The 15,736-nt window shown below is 36.1% G+C and overlaps 1 protein-coding gene across 4 annotated transcripts in view; it reads right to left on the minus strand.

The window, feature by feature from the left end:
• The window catches only part of LOC118281785 (inositol hexakisphosphate kinase 2), a 47,635-nt gene that overhangs the window by 8,763 nt on the left and 23,136 nt on the right, over nt 1–15,736 (minus strand). The window contains exon 1 of one of the 4 annotated variants that reach the window (XM_035602503.2): nt 11,745–11,903. The exons of 2 other annotated variants lie outside the window; for them this stretch is intronic. In XM_035602503.2, the coding sequence (XP_035458396.2) occupies nt 11,745–11,843 (99 nt within the window). In that variant the 5' untranslated portion in view covers nt 11,844–11,903. Of the gene's footprint in view, nt 1–8,056; nt 8,408–11,744; nt 11,904–15,736 lie in introns of those variants that run through there. One more of the 4 variants, XM_035602505.2, reaches the window with a different exon arrangement.

The raw sequence follows: 15,736 nt of genomic DNA on the forward strand, positions 1-15,736 counted from the left end.
AGACCGCAAAACGAAAATCATATAGGTAGGTTATACTAAATGAAGTGACTCTATGACCTGTTTGACTGTCTTACGTAATTAATCAAATATTGTGTACCTGTTTATCTTTGATTTTATGTATTATTTTGACTATGGCGGAGTTTATCGCTAGCTTAAATTTAATTAAATCAATTAGGTAGATACTCAATGAATATAATGTTCAATTAGGTATATTAATAATTATTACGTCGCAAATCATGGAATATTGCGTAATTACAAGTAAAGGGGAAATACCGTGTTAACCAATCATTTAAAAGTAACAACGGTTTAAATACACACATATTACATTATACAGTAATATACAGGTTTATGTAAATTCAAACATGTTTCTCTATATGGAAAAAAAACGTAGGCAGTTACAGACACTAAGTCTAGTTTAATCGATTGAACTTTATAATGTTGATGCAACAAAATATGTCTTCATATGTTACATAACACATGTTACATTTATATAAAATCAAACAAAAAAGTTGTGACACAGCAACTTTGTTACGTTCATTTTATTTGCCTAATATGGTAAACTAATTAAATAATTATGTTGCTGTTCCTTCTGTGTATTACATTCGAAATACATAAATCGATTAATACATTGATTTGGAATACATAGTTACAAATTGTATTCTATGCGCAGAATCTGTTGACATCGAGCAAACAAAATTAATTGAATCGAGCCTCACAAAGTTAGTTACCACGAAACCCTTATCGACGAGTGTTGCACACTCAAACAACTTTGGGGATCAACACCGAGTTATTTATAAATCAAGCGTATTGATAGAAGAGTTCACATTGAGTTCAAAACGATTGTCGCATTCATTGTCCGAGAGACAAAGAAACGAGAAGTAATTTAAAGCAGTGCGAGATGCAAGTGGCCACAGCTAGCTTTAATCGGTAAATGTCAGGTATAAAGACCGGGGGCCTTCGCATGAATTGAGTCTAGAAACTACGCAGGCTCTCTGTTTATTATATTATATTTTATTTTTATTTCATCCTCTCACTCACGAGTCACGACTGTCAGTTTCTTGGAAAAGGGCACGACACGATAATCCGATCCAGACATTTCTACAAGTCCGCTTATACCCGGCCTCCAAATACCTCAGTTATAAATGCGTTTGTTACGTCTGGTGGCTCTTTCATTTTCGTACAAAATACATTCCAGGCACATAACATCTGGTGTTGAGCACGCGTGTGCGTTTAGCTTTATGTTCAATGTAAACATTCACGTGTTTACCATAATTCTTTGTTTAATTTAATCGAACCGTGTGTATTATGACGCATGGATAGTGCGATTTTTCTGTATCTCTATGTCACGTCGTTAAGATTGCGTAGCGTGACAAGAGCTTGCCAGCCAGCGCGAGCGGTCGCCCGCAGCGCGCGGCGTCACCAAATTAGAAGCGAACCCGCGATGCGTCTGTTCGGAGTATATTTGCATGACGCGCAAGCCCCGCCTCTCATATAGTCCGAGGTTCGTCAGCGAACCACCTACCACTACGACGACAACACGTCATTACCAGCCATACTGAAATAGAGTACCAAAAAAATATACGTCATAAAATCATATGGTTCCAAACAACAACGACAGTTTGCCAAACTCTGAACCAAAATAATCTAGCATGGAGTCTCAGAAACATAATAATAGGCAGCTGCCGCAGTTAAGAATAGAACAGCTTATAAAGACGAGGCTTGAATTATTTGTTCACGCACATTATCGACGAAACCTTCAAACTCTTGATAAGAGCAATAATACTTGCGTGTATTATGTACTATCGTATCCTTTTGCGAGTCAACATTATGCTCGTGTTTGGCGCTCACTATAAATTGAACTGTGACGAAAACGAATGTTTGTAAACTCATGATAATAAGGTCATGTGTGCTGAGAACCGGATACGACCGGTTTCGAGAAGACGAGGAGTTGTTGTGTCGACATAGTTAAATTTACACGGGTTGTAATAGACTGACATGACAGCCGGAGCATAACTATAACGGTTTGTTACGTAACGCTAATGAGACGACTGATGCCCGACCTAATCACACGCCCTGTTAACTCGCAGGCTAGATAAATATTACTGCCGGTCGGAAAAAGCGATAGCAACAATGCTACAAATTACCATTTGTAAGAACTCAGTTAAGGAAGCCAAATACCGATTTAAAGTTTTTAGATGCAAGGGAGATTAAACTTTAGAACTTTATGTTGTTGTGTTTGTACTTAATTGAATTAAGTCAAGCAGCAAATTAACAGAACCGGTACAAAGCAACCAACATTAAAATCAGGTGATTAGTAAACGATACAAAAGCTTACGAGGTAGGTATTCAAACAATAAACAAATACGATGATGTCGTACGATGTAATCATCATTGATAACAGTGTTTCCAAGGTTGTGTATTGTACAATTTTCCTTTTGTTTATCAGAATGTAAAGTATTCTGGATAAACACAAATAATTCAATGACCCTGGCGTGAACAAACGCTGCAGGAATTCTGGGCATTCCGTCGTATATTTCTGAGAACATATTTGAATCTCCTTGCAGATTGACAAAATTAAATACAGAAGCGACAATATATTCGCCTTTATTTCACTCAGTGTTCATACATAGGTACTTAAATAACTGAACTTTGTTATGACGGCAGTAATTACAATGTAATGGCTTTGTTTTTCAATAACAACGTTAAAATAGCATTAATATTTCAGTATTTAAATTAGCCTCTGTATAATGAACTCAACTTCTTCAGTTAAACTCAAATTGTATGGATTATTTACTGTATATGGAAACAACAAAACCCTCAAAATGCACTCATTGAGTTCACAAAACAAACACACACAACTTTTGTGTGTACGTTTTCTTTATCAAAGTAAGTACTAATGATAAGGTTAACGTCTCCAAATACGTCACGGTCCGTCATATTTACAAACCCATGACAAATGTCTGTTTGTAACATGACCTGTTTTATTTCGCAACTATAATGACATAAAGGAGTATAACCTGGAAAATGACGAGGTCGCGTATACTCGCACTTGTAAATTTAGGTCACTAGGTTGCGTCAGTATGCGACTACATCTAGTTTTTCAATTCCTGTAATCCTAGGTACATAACTATGTAGTATCACACCACATAGATACAAGTATAAAACTGCAGTGTTGTTTCCACAGGCTCGTCGTAGCATTTGATTCGCTGTGGATATACCTATGTGAAATAGTTAGGTACCTTATCCGTTCCAAATCTCTCGTTGGATTTTTGGCACAGAGGTGGACCATGACCTGAATCTATGTGACCGCGAGTGCAACCAGAGGGAAAGTTAGTTTATAAAAATAGAAACTTTCCCGTGTAATTCCAGTTATTTTACGTAAAACAGTAAAACAGAGTGTGAATGTTATTTGAATAACAAATATTTTAAGATGAAAGTAAACATTAAATAATACATGATACTTTGTAATTACCTAAAAATCAAGAATATCATAAGATTAAAGAAACTACAGTTTTACATAATGTGATCACGAGATAAAGGAATGCGGCAAAGTGCTGCACTGAAGAGTTTGCCAACAGTAATTCTAGATTGTACCTGTTGCCACCCGCTGCCAATAATCAATAAAGAGAACATTAAACTCACCGAGGCAAAGATGGCGTTACACATGTAACCTAAGAAAGTACTTCGTGTGCATGCAGACATACGGGTCACAATCTCGGTACTCGATGATCGACGCATCCATCCATGACCATCAATACGCGACCGATATTTATATTCGTTGTGTGGTGTATAAATAGCATTACCGGAATGAAGTATTATTGATTCAGACCGTGCCGGCCAGGACGGTTAGCCTCTAGTACTCTCCACAATCACCCACATTGATTTTATACAGAACAAAAGTTACTTTAATCGCGTCTTTAAAAAAAAAACTTATTAAATTAAGTATTATTTATGAAACTCAGCTCTAATTCATAACAAAACTAGAGAAAAGTGGTTGTTTCCATCCTTACAAGAAATCTGGTTCACTTATACAATTCTTTGATTTGTCTTTCAGCACGTTTCAGCAGTTTTTCTTCGCACATTACTATTGTACCATCAACTCGTATTTGATTCTAGGGCAGAGCTGTAAAACAACAGTAAAGAAGGCTTGTCCATCATCGTCATACTTGGCGAGGATCGGGACGATGTCGGTTTGAATGAAAACACGCCAATCGAGCCAACAGACTGACTCATCATTTTCATTCAGGAAATTTGTTTTTAATTTGTCGCAATAGTAAGTAGTGAGTAGGAACTAGCTTCTGTATGAATGAGAACCATATAAATGGCAAACTCGACCTCGGCACAGATCGATAATTTCGTTCAGTTGGGCAATAAATTAACATGTTACATAAAAAGTGCGAAAGAATTAGAAGCTTTTCTTTTCAAACAATAAGATCATTCAACACACGTGTAGGCGAGAACATTTGTATTATCATGTGCCTTGAGCTTGACCTGGCTACAACGACAAAAAACTGTATGTACCACTAAGAAACGATTACATAATGTATCGCAGGTGGTTAACGTCTGTAATACCTCTGTACTTGATCTTGGTTGTTGTTGTTGAATAGGTCCACTCCCACGCACATTTAATTGTGACAATTAGTATAACATGCAAGATGTAGAGTTGTCTGCAAGTGAATTCACGCAGTGCGATTACAGAGCCCTCACGTGGACCACCACGCGCCTGGTGCAGTGTGGCACGCCAAGTGCACCCAGCTGCCAGCTTAATTACTTGAACGATAAGTATCCTTCTACACTGTGATTGATTGGCGTAACAGACACTTCGAGATAGTAGTATCTCGTACATAACGACGACTTGCATGAAAGCGGGGCGAGTAGATAAATGTTGTTATTCTAAACATGACACAGTTTCATTGAACGCTACATGTTTATAAACTTGCTGATCAAATTGCACTAGGAAGCGCATAGTACTATAAAAAATTACCATACTAAATGTATGCAGGAAACTATAATGCAATTGTCGGTGTCATTGCAGTAGACTTGGTTACGAAATCGAAGCGGAACAAAGCAAGAGACCCTGTTGTGTCCGTGGAAAATTCCAAAGAGCTTTCTAGAGCCCCTCTGAGCACGCAGCCTTACGACACACGGCGGACTCGAGTGCTGCGCCGGCGCAGGTTGAGCTCGTACTTTCACTGTATACCATCAATGCAACAAACCTAGCACTGCCTACATATAAATTTTAATGTATCTTTGATTAATAAAAATTAAAATGACATCTCAATTCACGTGCGAGACTTCGACGGAAGTCAGAGCGCGTGTTCTACTCATTTCGATTAGCCATTTGCTTAACCATTACAATGACAAACTGTGAGAAAAAATTAATATTCATAATAAATAATGTTCAACTGGTTCTACGAGTTTGGCGTGTTTGTTTCTAACCAGCGAATTAACCTCGTATTATATACTCGTAATCAATGTCAGTATAAAATGGATTAATGAATCCTCAACATTAATCGATGCTAATTTGCTGACATTACTCTCATCATCACACTCTTATTGTAGTTCCGGGTCTAAGTGTCATGTGTGTAGTGAATTTGCATGTAGATAAACGCACCCACGACACAGCAGACAGCAGACAGACTAGATCGTGAGATCTGAACGGAGTGCGACAGTTTTTTAAAAGAGAAAGAAGAAAATATAGCTGCTCGTAGGAAATCTAATAAACTTCTTTTTTTATTCTGGAAATTATTGATTCTGTCAAGAGATATGATATAAAGACATAAATACACATACCGGCACGTTTTTTAAACCTCGAAGAGGTAAGCAAAGGTGTATATTACAATAAAACCCTCTTTTTACTAGGTGTGTGTGGTATGAGTATTATGTAATAGGGAGTTAGCCTGTCATACACCGAGCATAATCCCAGACCCTGTGCCATTACATACAATAAATAATGCATTGTCCAGACAAGGATATTGAACCCGAGACCGAGACAGGTAGCACCAAAATTTTTTTATGGGATGTTTTGGCAAATGAGTGTACGTATCAGCTGATGGTAAGCAATTAAAACCAATCATTATAAAAACATTTGCATTGATCAAAACAGGAACGCGTAAACATGGTTACAAATCATCGCAACATGTAACTAAGCTCGAACAATGACAGTTCAGACAGAGATGCGCAAACAATTTTACATAAACGTTGGCCTTGTGCAACCTCATGGCAATTATGACTCGGAGAACGTTTGATGTTGATTACGAAATTACATAATCAACTTTTTCTTCCAAACAGATCCTGGCTCATTACCAGAGTTCAATGTCATTTCTGGACGATAATTCATCCGAAAAATAAAGTGATTCTGAAGTAAGGAAAAATGTCAACCAAATGGTCAACATCAACATGTCAGTCAAAACACTCATTAACGAGATCAGTGACATAAATGACGAATTATATCAATATTTACATCAATACTACACATTCATAGATTTCATATTCCATTTGATGAATGATGTTTGAGAGTAATATAAGTTTGATACTTTCAAGTTTGTCGTTAGGGGTGTAAACATGAATGGCAACAGTCAAATCAATGGAAGATAGAAATAAATGAATGACACCATATCAGATAACTGAATATCCTATTGAAAATATGGTGAAATCATTTGCATTATTTTTAGCAGACCAACTACTTACACATAGCTGTACAATCAATGAAGGCTTAAGAATAGTAAACGCAACATATCCTAAGCATACAAAAGGACATTTTATTGAGGTACAATACTACTTAGCAGATAATCTTCACTGGGTAGGCATGAGGCAATTTTTGCATGGAAACAGTGGTTCATGCAGAGATATAGGTAATATAGTATATATGGTTAGTAGTATATGGACAGGAAAATTTTAATATGAATGATAAAAAGTATATGACGCATACAAAAGTAGCCAAGCAACTTCTGTTTTATACGTAAGAAGCATATTCAAAATAAACAAACGATGATACAATATCCTTAGATAGAAATTCATCACTTTATTGGTCCTAAAACAAAACAACACTGACTTCTTAATTGATCTAGTCAAGTTGTGTACGTCATCGTATTATTGGGTTAAATGTTAAATGTATCAGTTTGTTCGTTCCAGAAAATCGAGACCCGACATCATTACGAAATCAGAGTATCGAGCAGGTGTGCCATAAAAATCTCCATACCTATTTTAAGAAAACTGCAAAACAACTTTGTTTAAACTAACAACTCTAAAACAATATTTGTATTTGATAAAGAAACTATGTGAAAATTCGTAAGAACTCGTTTATCGGAACACGTTATACTAATACGAGTGTGAGAGAAGAACAACAGCAAATATTTGGTTAGACAGAATTGAATGAATAACATTATAGACATATGGATTAGCTTCACTTTACATTGGTACAAACATTTCACAGCAATAATACCAACGAAATCAACAAATAGATTGTATCGAAGCTGAAACAAGTATATCAAGAGCACATTTGAATCGATACACACTGACATGAAGCATCAATTTACTCATCAAATGTATAGATGTACCTACACATTGAATTGCATAGTCATAACTGATGTTTATTTTGACAATTCCCCTAGGAATGGTTTTATTGTAAGCAAACTAACGAATGTATGAACAATCGTATTACTTTTTAAAACCAAAATTTAACCATGAAACCAATTGATTCGTTTACGAGTACACCGTCACCGTTCGAGATAAGTGGCGCTCTAGAGCGTGTAGTGGGACAATGACGTTGGTGGACGTGGTGGTGGCGCGACGCAGAGCGAGCGGTGCTATCACGCGATCACCACAGACCATCTTGTTCTTCTACTTTAACAACTAACAATATCAGTACTCTAGTGAATTAATCTTTGATTACACTACGAATTGACGCCTGTAATAGAGACATCTAAACAAATTTCGGTTTCTTTAACATTATTTAACTGTAAGCAAACAGAAACCCAATAAGAAAAAGAAAGTCAAAATACAACCAACAAACTAAATGACAGTTTTAATAGCGTGTATGTCGTCATTAACTCACTTGACTATAAACTTCCTTGAGCCCGCTCGTGGTGAAATCCCAATTTGGAACACGTTAGCGATGAAATTGTCCGACTGTATCACAAGCACAACCACTACAACTGACACAGAATATTACTCAACACACAGGAACCGAACTAGGTAGAGAGCCAAGCGATATAACACAGATTAGAAATTATATTCTCAATTCTGCTCTTTCGTGTTCACCAAAGAATACACGGGCAATTTAAAACAGGTTTTCTTTGTTGAAGCGCAGACTTGCACAAAAAAAAATTAACGCAAAAATAAAAGTAGCGCTGCGAAGCACGAACACTTGTTTCTCTTGGCGTTGCGCACTAGTGACTGAGACGATAGCGGGCCAAGCGCGAACCACGAATCAATGTTGCGCAGCAAGCCGCTGTGTGCCGTATCTGTAAACAGAGGTCGCACACATCGACGCGAGGGATACCCGACCTAGCCGGAACCGCGGGGGACGGCATTGTCTCGCCACGGGAGCCCGTCTGGAGGTACCTGTCCGACCACTACCGTGCCATGTAAACGAACCCCATTTGACCCCTGGAACATTACAATATACTGATTAGAACGGAAAAGCTACTGTTTGTTCCGGTGGCCGATGTAATGCAACGCAGACAGACACATTTACTATATTTTACTCAACAACAGACACGTTTAATATATCGAAGTACCTAACCTACCTTCAATGCAAGCACTTGGGTGTTTATTATTCATCAAACAACGTATAATGAATGATCTACAATAAGCTATTGTTATTCATGTATTTTAAATAGATAACTAGTTGACGATTCATCAAATAAAACAAGTAATTTTCCATGTGTCAGAAATATTGCCAAACAAGCGGCTCTTAGTTACAAGAACAGTAAAATGGCAGACAGTTTCAACTGCTCAACGAAGCTAACAAAAAAATCCGACAATCTAGATAATATGGGAATGAACTCGTGAGAACGCAGCAAAACTACTGTGTGAATATAAATTGCTCACAAACTACATATACCTAAGTTAATTTCCTAGAAATAAAGTCATCATCATTAAAAAGTACCTATGTATATTGTATACCTCGGACTTATATTTATGGTGTGGATTAACGGATAAAATTACAGATCTCCATTATTGGCGTTGAACACAAGTAGAGGAGATTCGCAATTTTCCATTGATATTTATAATAGATGTAACTAGTCCACTCGATATTTACAGTTTATGTTAGAGTCTTGTGATGTAAGAGTATCCACGATCAGTAAATAAACATCTAAAGAAAGCTCACTCGCAACATTTTTTATTTATTTTTTTGAGTATTAAAAATCATCCTGTCTTCTACCGCTTTGGGTGAAGCAGAGAGAGTGTCAGATTTTTACTGACCAAACACCACCCCGTTTCTACTCTTGCTTTTTGAGCCGGAGCTCAGGTAGGTAGTCCACAGAAGTCTAAATAGAGATGCACCAGAACCTGCCATTGGCCACTTACCTACATATATGAGGCTAAAATTCGCAAAAGTATACAATCTGGCGCCAGTTACTGACGCAATAAAATAATAATAACTCCGTCTCAGAGGTTAGCATGTGTTAAAACGGAATAAACATAACAAAACCAGACTTCGTGAAATTTATTTAAGCCTCAAGAATTTCAAATCCTAAATTATGTTTGCAACCTATTGTATACTGAATATTATGACTGGATCCGTCACATTAAGACTACTAATAATATAATAAACAGATGTTTGATTTAAACGCAACTACGCATTAGAACTGGCATACGCATGGCATCGATTCCAGAACTACTTTTAACACGGTATTTTTATCTCTACGGAACGCAAACCAGGAAGCTTTCATTTGCTAATTCATACATTACTTATATGAAAAACCAATACCAGAGCCAGATAGAAATAATATTTCCTTGGCATGATATTTTCCAGAGTTTAGTCTGGTCTATACTGCTCTCAATCTCATCGACCATAAGTATCTGTACATACACATTGTACAGATATTACATATAAAACTGCTCCCACATTCTTATATCAGATCACAGATGGTCCAACAATCTACTATGACTAACTTATGACACTAGAAAGGGTTGGTATAAGTCAGACTTGTAGGAATTTATTCTACGGCTTATTGAGATTATTTTTATTCCTGATGGAAAAAGGTAGAAACTCTTGGACTTTTTTTGAGGAGGGAAAATCATCCAATGTCTTCTCCCACTTTGGGTGAGGCGAGAGGGAGTATATGACTCTCACTGACAAAAACCATTTTCTAATCCTGCTCTTCGAGTCGGAGCCCCGGCAACATATCAAGTCTACTGCATCTCCGTATTACCTCTTGGGCTACAGATTAAACAGCAGCAACAGTAGTGTAGTAGATAGTATTATTTCGATGAACAATTGAACCATCATGTATGTACGTTGTCTCACATCAGTCCGGTCCGTCGCAATTCGAAGCGCATAAGGACCACTTAACGTATCAGTTAATGAAAGAACTCGAAACGCAACGAATTTATAGTCCCCTTCAATTATTATGACGCCAGAAACAATAACGTAGAAACTGTTTTCATTAATAAAGTTTAAATAGAGATTATTTACAGAGCTCCAGACGACATCGAAACTCGTCTTGATTTTAATTAAGCATTCAAGAATTCTGTTTTGCAAATCAAAATAATTTTCAAGTTTTATGTTAAACATGTTATTGTTTGTATAACTGCGATAAACTGGTATGGTCAGGTTAATTTAAAAATGACTTGTTTGTCAATAATTTAAAAGATAGTAAAAATAAGTTTCCTACACTAATTTATGCAGTATACCTACTGTTGAAGACGGCTTCTGATCAATCCACTTTACATACTGATAAATAGGCACACGTAATTTGATTATAGGTACTATCACCTCAATCAACTTGCATTTCATAGATTACGAAGGAATCAAATTCATTTGTGTATCAGTTTTCATAGCCAATGCATAAATGTATGCATGTGGGTATGTCATGTATGGCACTAGTATATGAAGAGTTAAATGCGACAACAAAGCGTTTGACTTTGGACCCTACAAACTAGTTGGCGCCCTGAATAAGCCATTTAAATGATAGAACGCTTTCTCTAATGATAAAGGTCAAGTCACAATAATTAGCCTGACGCTATCTGTCACTGAGCCAACCCCTGCCTTTATGATGCCTTTGTGTAAGCCCGCTTCGAAATGTCATTTCGTCTGACTTGATAACAATGGAATTATAAATCCCTTGTTATCCAATTGCAGGTGCTTTGTTAAAACAAAACAAAAATGTTTTATTGTTCCTATTTACGGGAAATTCACAATCATCCAGATATCAAATAAATTAAAACGAATGCACATCTATTACAGAGCTATACGACATAATATAAAATATTACGAAATCACTACATAGTATAAAACAAAGTCACTATTTTTGTCTGTTTGTCTGTATGCTTAAATCTTTAAAATTACGCAACGGATTTTGATGCGGTTTTATTAATAGGTAAAGTGATTCAAGAGGCAGGTGTATAATACATGCATAATATAGCACCATTGCACCCATGCGAAGCTGGGGCGGGTCGCTAGTTTTTAATAAAAATAAAATTCAAAAATATTCACTTATTGCCGATACCATAAAACCCCAAAATCTCCTGACTCAGACCAGGATTTTTATAGTAACTTTGGAAACTAATCTTACCTCCTCGAATTGGGACGAGTTCGCACTCGAGAAGCTTAGATCGGAGCTATGTGCTCCCGCGCCGGGGTACGACGTCCGTCGCGCACCTGACACCAACATCGTATGGTTCACAATACCTCTCTAGAGCACAGATTACCCACCACATTACTTAACAGATAAGATAACAACTGTATATACCATTCTGTGACATATTGCAAAGTGTAACTTGCAAAACTTTGTCCGTCTCATTGTATTATTGCGCTCCTTGATTGATCGATTGCTTTTGCATATGGATTTATGACGTCACAAAGATAAAACGATTAGAGATTTATCTACAATGTAATCTTATTAACAAACAATACAAAAATGCATAGGCGCGGTTACTTTTATCTTGTTTTGGTAACAAGAATATGTTCCTAAATAATTCTACTTACGAAAACATACTACCAAGACTAGACTAGAAGTTGTGAATCCTATTAAAAGTTTTACTATAGAGTCGATCCAACCCGATAGTAATTGAAATAAAATTATACTCCGTTGATGAAATTGTATTATGTACCTACAATAACGATTATGCAAATGCGTTAAAACATCTTTTAGATAGGATTAGAACATAATTTACCAACAACAAATATTTTTCGGGGCGGTACGCAGTTAAAATTTTATGTGCAACAATGCAAATATTGAAGAAGCAGTAAATCCTTCACCAGGTATTATCACATACTATAGAATCTTAAATTTCACAATACAAGCTATTAGCTTAGCTAAGATTGTAAGTATTATCTCCACCATAACAATGATAACGGCCGATTCAACAAGGATTAAGTGGTTAAAATTTCCACTACAAATCATGGACTGTGATAACATAGCATAACATTAGGTATACTTATACTTCTGTATTTTTACTGTATATAATAATAGTTTGTATTATTTAGTACTTAACCTTTAAGACTTATAATGAATCTGCCTGGCTAAAGATAATGAAAAAGCCTTTGTTGTGTTGCTACAAGCAACGGTTTGTTAATTCAAAAACAATGATTATTTAATTTATCATAAACACTAGCAAATGTCTCATTAACCTTCACCTTATCGGCGGAAAACCAAATATAGATCGCGTGCAAACTATACGTAACAACGCCCTTATCAAAATGACATCATGAATGACCAACCAACGAAAATCTCAATCGCACCTAAATCCAACAATAAAAAAACAAACAATGTTTTAATTGAGTTAGTAAAGCGATATAATAATATGTAGAAGGTATCGGGCATTAGAAGAATGGACGATAACATCCACTGTTCACGGTCAACCACACCTAAGCCAGATTACTAAATATTTTCACACATTTTCTATTACTGCATTCTGTAATCCGTTAAAAACTGTCGTATTAGTCTGGTTTAAATATTTGAACGCCCTAAGGACGTTAAACAGCTTGAATAAAGATTTATTTAGTGTTAAATAAAACAAAGGCCGCTTCTGAATCAGCAGTCGCGAGAAATTGCAATTCTTACAAAAGACTGTAGTCAAAAATTCAACCGCGGGTGAATTCCCCCAAACGCAATGGCATGTTGCCAAGGTACACCCCGCAGTGCTAATTAAAGTGTGTCCACACGCTACAAACGACTCATTCTTAGCTCAAACACTAGTTAGACAAAATTAAACTTTCCCAGAAATGTACGCGTAAATTCATGACAAAAAGAATGTAGGGACCTACAATGTATGTTCAGAATTTCATAAATTATTTTATTATCGCCACAATATTTCTTCATTGTTGCGCGTTCGCAGTATTTGTTGCGAAAACTATAATTTTCCAAGAAGTATGTGTCACGTTTAGTCTCAAGTGTATATTCACTGCCCTAAAACGAACACGCAACCATTTCCATGGAAAACAATTGTTTCTAATAAAATAGAGGACCTGGTAAGAATGCTAGGAACATTTTTATTGTATCTTGACTTCATTTCGAAGATTTAGACGATCTGAGCCCATAACTAAATGCCACTTTAGCGCCTGTCTACCAAGAAAGAAGAAAACTCAATGTATGCGGATAACTTTAACAAGTGTCAAAATTTCCGTTAACCCCCTATAATTTAGTTTTCTACTCTCTTTGCTTAGTGGAACTTAGCAAGAGGCACTGTTTATTTTGTTTAGAAACATGGACAATTTGCATATTTTGTAAATCACAATTGAATATTTTGGTAAGCATTGAACAAAGAGTTTATAGATTACAATTAAGTATGGGGGACGTAGCAATACAATAGTTTATGTAATATCTGAACTGATAGCATCGTCTGGTTGTTAAATACAATACAAAACTAGAGACCTACCGCGCATGCATTGATTTCTAAACAGTGTTTACATGGCAACACTCCTCACGAATGTGTACAACAATTCGTCATCAGAAATACAATTTTCATCCTTCTGTTTATAACAAATGTTTGTTTTAAGCTACATTTATAGGTTTAAGTCTCAAAATAGAACATTTATAAAATGATCAAAGACTTAGATTCAGCGAAAATAACTGAAGGTTGTCGAATCCGTGCGGAAATAAACTTACCTAAGACTGAATAATTAATTGGGAATTTAGAATAAACAGATGAATCAGGAAGCTTCGCGAATATCGATGAAACGATTTGTCTATCATTTTAGACAAATAGGAAGATTATTGAAATAAATTGGTAATTCCTAATATCTGGCAAGATATTTAATATCTGCGTCATACTGAATGAAAGATGACTGATTGCAGCATATCGGACTTTCATGGTTGATACTTTGTACCTATCTACTATAGATCTTGGATTACAGAAGTTGCAGTGGGTAGTTTGGATAACCAAGGCAGGTTTTCCACCGTCGAGTATCCTTCCTGCTTCACCATCTGCATGCCACCAATTCTATTAATTGTATTATTGCATCTATTTAGGTATTATAGTTTAATATCTACTTTCTTGGCAGTACGCGCGTCACACCAGGTATTGTTATAGTTAGAAACCAAGACTAGTAACAGCATTAAAATTTTAAATAGCAAATCTATCGTTTATTAAACCGTAGTATTACGGTCTAGCAAACAGTGGCTACTTACCTACTTAGTGCTTGCGTACCATAAAGTTAAACACTAATACTAGAGATATCGCCGCAATCATTTCTATTAATAAATATCTACGCAAATAAAAGTTGTCTAACGTTATCAACGATAGCAAAATAACAATATTTTGTTTCTTCAGGCTTATTGTTATGAATAACGAATTCCATTTCGCCGTTGTTTTATCTAATTGGATCAGTTGGTATCAGCTGGAAAATCCTTTTTTATAAGAATTAAAATATACTCTCTTTGTTCGTTTACATTTAATGGAATATCTAAAATGTATTATATGTAATAGAAGGAAGGTACCTATGTACAATGTAATATTCGAACATGTCGGCCACGTGTTGAACCGAAGGTTAAATAACTAAGGTTAAGTATTGAACAGGGTCACTTGAAATGTGATACTGTCCCTAAGCCCATAAGGTATTTCTTCCTTAAGCTTGTTATAAGGCTATATTTAACTACTGTCGTAGCTTAAAATATGTATTTAGTTCCTGTTAACACGGCCCTTTATCAAATACAGCTGTTCACAATTAATCCAATAAGGTTTGGAAGCAAAAACGGCCCATTCAAATTGTACTGTTCGAAATTAATTTGAAACATCAACACGGACATTTGAGGCCGCCGACTGAGGTTAAGGTTAAACCAACGATTATTTTATCCTCAAGTTTACCAACTTCCGCAACAATGAGGAATTTCGGGTTAATGCAATTTATATAGGTTAGGCATGCGCACATCCGCACTTCTCACGAACATCGTTCATATAGGACTCAATAATGCTGACGGGTCTGAAACTAGGTACACAGCCTAAGTTAACGAATCCACATAATATTACACATACAATTTAATGCCTTCAATTAAGGATTCGGGAATTTGCTGTAGCCGGTAGCTTGTTATGGCCTTAAACTTTACACCTATGTAACAAAATGAGG

Source organism: Spodoptera frugiperda, chromosome 2 (assembly GCF_023101765.2).
Source record: "Spodoptera frugiperda isolate SF20-4 chromosome 2, AGI-APGP_CSIRO_Sfru_2.0, whole genome shotgun sequence".
In the NCBI taxonomy this organism is placed as follows: Eukaryota; Metazoa; Arthropoda; class Insecta; order Lepidoptera; family Noctuidae; genus Spodoptera; species Spodoptera frugiperda.